This window comes from Monopterus albus, unplaced genomic scaffold (assembly GCF_001952655.1).
Source record: "Monopterus albus unplaced genomic scaffold, M_albus_1.0 scaffold121.1, whole genome shotgun sequence".
NCBI classification, from domain to species: domain Eukaryota; kingdom Metazoa; phylum Chordata; class Actinopteri; order Synbranchiformes; family Synbranchidae; genus Monopterus; species Monopterus albus.
In genome coordinates this window covers 1-4,560 of record NW_018128001.1, presented here as the reverse complement: position 1 = coordinate 4,560, position 4,560 = coordinate 1, and the positions used below count along the sequence as shown (strand labels likewise).

Below are 4,560 nucleotides of genomic sequence, written 5' to 3'. Positions count from 1 at the left end.
ATGATGTTATGGGGTAGGACTGGATAAGTCTGACTTCTTCCTACTCCATTCAAACATGTAATAGGTATAAGCAAACTGATTTTGGATTGGCATTGGTTGGATATGTGTAATTATGTGTGTGTTGTCATTTGTTCATTTGTTCTGTTCTGCATGTTTGAAAGAATAAATCAATCAATCAGTCAATCTTAACCTAGGGACAAGTGGAATGTTCTCATCCACTTTGTCACAGTAAATTCTACCACTTCAGGCCGGTGATGGACACGTACATCCAGAAGCACTTTGCTGGGGCGTTGGCCTACAAGTGAGTGTTTTACTCTGGCTGCCTAACGGCAACACAACAGGCTGGTTCAGTGGTCAGTGCACTGACGAGCTGTGCTCTGCTTCACTTTAATAATAACGATATGCAGATATGTGTGTTCCTGATTGTACAGTATGTTTGTCATGTAAGTTGTGTTATCACTCTTGTCAGACTGGTTTTACCATCACTCAACACTTTGAGGTCTAAGATATTTATCTGAAGTACATTTACATGCTCACTAATAACAGGATTATTGTAAATATTCAGGTGAAGGAGTTAAGTTAAGTTGGTAACATGGTTTCACTGACCCAGATTTGTCTTATAGAGGAGTGGAGCCCTGGCAGCTGGCACCAAATAAGAATTTAACCAAAATCAGAGGAGCTTTTGTTTTTTAAAGTCTATTTTGTTGCTGCTGTTGTTATTTCTGGTTTGAAATGTGTTTGTAGTATTTCAAGTTTTACTGCATTCGGGCCCTTCTGAAAACACCACTGTGCTGCACTGGGATCAGAGCTGGTCACTGCTGTACCTCAGGTCCAAGTCCTGTAAAGGGAGAATCTCACTGAGTAGCTCGTGTGTCTGTTAAACTGTAGGTTTAAATGCAGTGTGTGTGTGTGTGTGTTGTGTTTCAGAGAGCTGATCCGCTGTCTGAAGTGGTACATGGACCGCTCTGCAGAGGTGGTGAGACAGGACCACATACAGGAAGCCATGAGGGTAAGAACCCGGGCTGTGGTCTGATATGTCCACTGTAAAGTCCCTGAGATAGGAGGCTGCTGCAGCAGGAGTCATTACCAGTTTTAGAAACACAAGACGACAAAGGTTCCTACAGTATGATGAGATCAGTTACTCAAGTAAATAATCTGCTTGTTACTTTGGAGCTGTTCTAATAATTGTGTGTGTAAAAATCACAGTTTGCAAATATGGAGCTTCCAACCTTTAGTTTGTTTCACTTAGTAAATGATATAAAGAAGAAAGGAGAGATTTGTCCTGGAGGTGTGATCTAGTAACCACCACCTAACTGTCACCAGCTAAACAAACACTGATGCCTCAGGCTTTCTTTACTCCCTTTGGCTTTCACTACCAACACACTGACTTTAATCCTTATCTTAACGCTTGACCTGCTGCTGATATCCTCCTCTTTGCTTCAGTGACTTCTGTGCTGGCATTTACCTTGAACTTCTCTGCGATCTGTACAATATGTGGACACCTTGAATCATAAAGTGTCTTTGTAACTTGTCACCACTGAATGTCGCTGCTCAGTCTGCCGACACAAAGCTGCACACACTCACTGCTGCATCAGTCCTGTGGCTGAGTTTAGAGCAGCATGAACCACACAAACAGACAGACGCTGCGTCAAACTTCGGACTCAGATGGGTCACGCTGTCGTGTAAACGTGGACGATGTAGTTTAAGCTGCAGCTGTTGGTTCAGATCTGAGTTTCTATTCATATGTAACAAGCTTCTCTCCTCTTGTCCGACAGTTTCAGCCCGTGTCCGTCACCACGGTGACTGTGCCTTTTGTGCACAGCTTGTATTTTCTCTCTCCTGTTCTGATTCATCCTGCGAAAGATGTGCAAGTTTACTGGTGTTATTGTGTTTTTACATTTTATAACCAGACAAATCGGCTTCGATCAACATCTTTTGTTAGACATTTAAACAGAATTCTAAAGAAATGCAAGAATAACTTTAGACGTTGATGAACTCACAGGAGTAAAGAAACTTAAACTGACAGAATTAAACTTCCATGGTTTAGGACTCAGTCACATCGACTCTGGAACGTCTCTCTCTCTTTTCTGTAGTTGTTAAACATTGTGTCTGATGAATGTTAATGTGTTAGTAAAACAAATGCATTTGGTGATAATGTTTTGATGAATGTCTTCTGGGTCCTCCTCCCTCCTCGTTTCCGTCTCACACACATCAGGCCCTGGAGTATCTCTTTAAGTTCATCATCCAGTCTCGGATCCTTTACTCTCGGGCCACCGGTGGTATGGAGGAGGAGCAGTTTCGCAGCGGCATCCAGGAACTCTTTCAGTCGATCCGCTTCGTCCTCAGTCTGGACAGCCGCAGCTCAGAGACCCTCATCTTCACACAGGTGAACACACACGAACAGAACATGGGTTAAACTCTTTGTTCTAAATGTTTAGTTTCTAGGTCTTTAATCACTGAAGCATCAAATGTCAAAATGATGGACTCCTGTTTGAAATGCAAACTGTCCTGGTTTATTTGAAACTCTCATTTGTTTTTAACAGTTCCCCCGATGATATAATTATGTTTGCTTGTACTTGAAACGTGTTTCTTCCTTAGCTTGTCTCCCATCTCCTCCTAGTTGCTTTACTCTGACTCTTATCTCCCATATGATCCTCTCTACTTGTTCCTTGGACCTTTCCTAAACATCTCTTTCAATCTCCCACAATTCTTTGCTCCTTTGGGTCCCTATTATTCCCCCTGGGCTTGTTCCCTCCACGCCCATGCACCACAGGGCTCCCAACCTTGTCCGAGCCCAACTGGCGTCCCAGGCCCCGGTGTTGGGCCTGCTGCTCTCTTAGCACTAGTCACTGGCCAAGCCCCGCCCCCTGCCCCAGGGCAGGCCAGCTGCGCCCAGGCCTCGAGCTTCAACGCTCTGCGGCCACTGTCAGTAAGTAGACGTGTGGATGAAAACTACAGTGCCCTGCCCCTAGAGTCTTAAACACACACACAGTCATGTGATGGCACACTCACTCCCTGACATCTTTCATGTACACACAGGCCTTATACAACCTGCACTGACAGGACACACCCCTGTTGTTCTACAAACACATTACGCTCCAGAGTGTTAGCTGTTACGTCTCCTGCTGCAGTCACACCCCTCAGCTCACATCAAACCCTGAAGAGTGGCCGTTGATTCACATGTGGAGATGAATTCACTTCAACAAGTTCTTCATACTCACATTACGGCTGCACCATCTTCCTTGTGCTGTGCCACTGAAAACACTTGTCCTCCTCTACTCAGACTTGCAGCTCTGATGTGTTTAACATCTTGACTTTTCCCTGACAACGTTTCTTTTTTCTTCTTAACTCAGTCCTACATTTTCTTTTTCTTAATTATTCTGTCCCTGTTAATTTTGCTGCGATCTGTTTTTGTCCACTGAATTAATTCACTGACCTGTTTTCTTGTTCACTCTCCTGTTTGTCTTTTTAACGTCTCAGCTGGTGAACAGCTGTGTTGGAAAATGCAGCACTTAGTTTAACACATACTGTACCAGTGGTGATGCTTGATGCTGGGTTGCCTACAGAACAGAGCCTGCAGTGTAACACTCCAACAGTTACTGGAGGTGTTTGTTTGCTCTGGCGTCTGGGCCGACCGCCCTCCCACCGCTGTGTGGTTTTACTCAGTGTCCCCCTGACTCGGCTCTGTCTCTTTAGTCTTATTACAGAGTGACGTTATGTCACATTCCTCTTTGCCATAAATGCAGACACAGAACCTGGCCAAAAACAGAACCCAGTCTTTATCTTAAATGTTTCCTTCCCTTCTTCCTGTTGTACCCTCCGCTGTGAATGTTCCTCTCACCCTCTTCTCTCTCCCTCCCTCCCCCTCCTCAGGCCGCTCTGTTGAACTCGTTCCCAGCGATCTTTGATGAGCTGCTGCAGATGTTCACCGTGCAGGAAGTGGCAGAATTTGTGCGTGGCACCTTGGGCAGCATGCCGTCCACAGTGCACATAGGCCAGTCCATGGATGTGGTCAAACTGCAGTCCATAGCCCGCACTGTGGACAGCAGGCTCTTCTCTTTCCCAGGTAAAGACGGAGCGAGCCGAATGTTTTTCCAAGTCCAGCTGGACGTCGTTCGTCTTAGTCCAAACCACTAGACCAAAGAAACCTGAACAGCTGGTGTCATTTCAAGTTGTGCTGAATATTTCAATGAGGAGAATCTGTCTGTGCAGTATCACTGGTGTTACTACTACTGTACCCTGTCAAATAGATTCATTTATCTTTGTCACATTAAATAACATTGCAGAGTACTTGGAGAATCCTTGCCTTGTCTAAACTGTTTTAATCCTGTTTAATCTGAACTTCTACTAATAAATGACTTAAATAGATACTTAAACATAATCTACTCTTCAGTGCACATGAGCTCAGTCAAACACCAACACAGTAACACAGCTCAGTCATGTGACCTCTTAGTCTTTTCAACCACAGAGCCCTGTTGTGTGATAACATCAAAATGTTGTGCAAATGAATGTCTCTCTGTGTGTGTGTCCTTTTGTCCGTCCGTCCGTCCTCAGAGTCTC

The 4,560-nt window shown here is 44.6% G+C and overlaps 1 protein-coding gene across 1 annotated transcript; it reads left to right on the top strand.

Moving 5' to 3' along the window:
• The first annotated feature begins 231 nt into the window (after positions 1-231).
• Positions 232-4,542, top strand: LOC109966932 (dedicator of cytokinesis protein 3-like). Its single transcript, XM_020612180.1, has 4 exons — positions 232-301; positions 928-1,009; positions 2,216-2,386; positions 3,874-4,542. Exons 1-4 carry the CDS (start codon positions 255-257, stop codon positions 4,135-4,137), a joined length of 564 nt encoding a protein of 187 aa, XP_020467836.1. The 5' UTR covers positions 232-254; the 3' UTR covers positions 4,138-4,542.
• Positions 4,543-4,560: the final 18 nt, after the last annotated feature.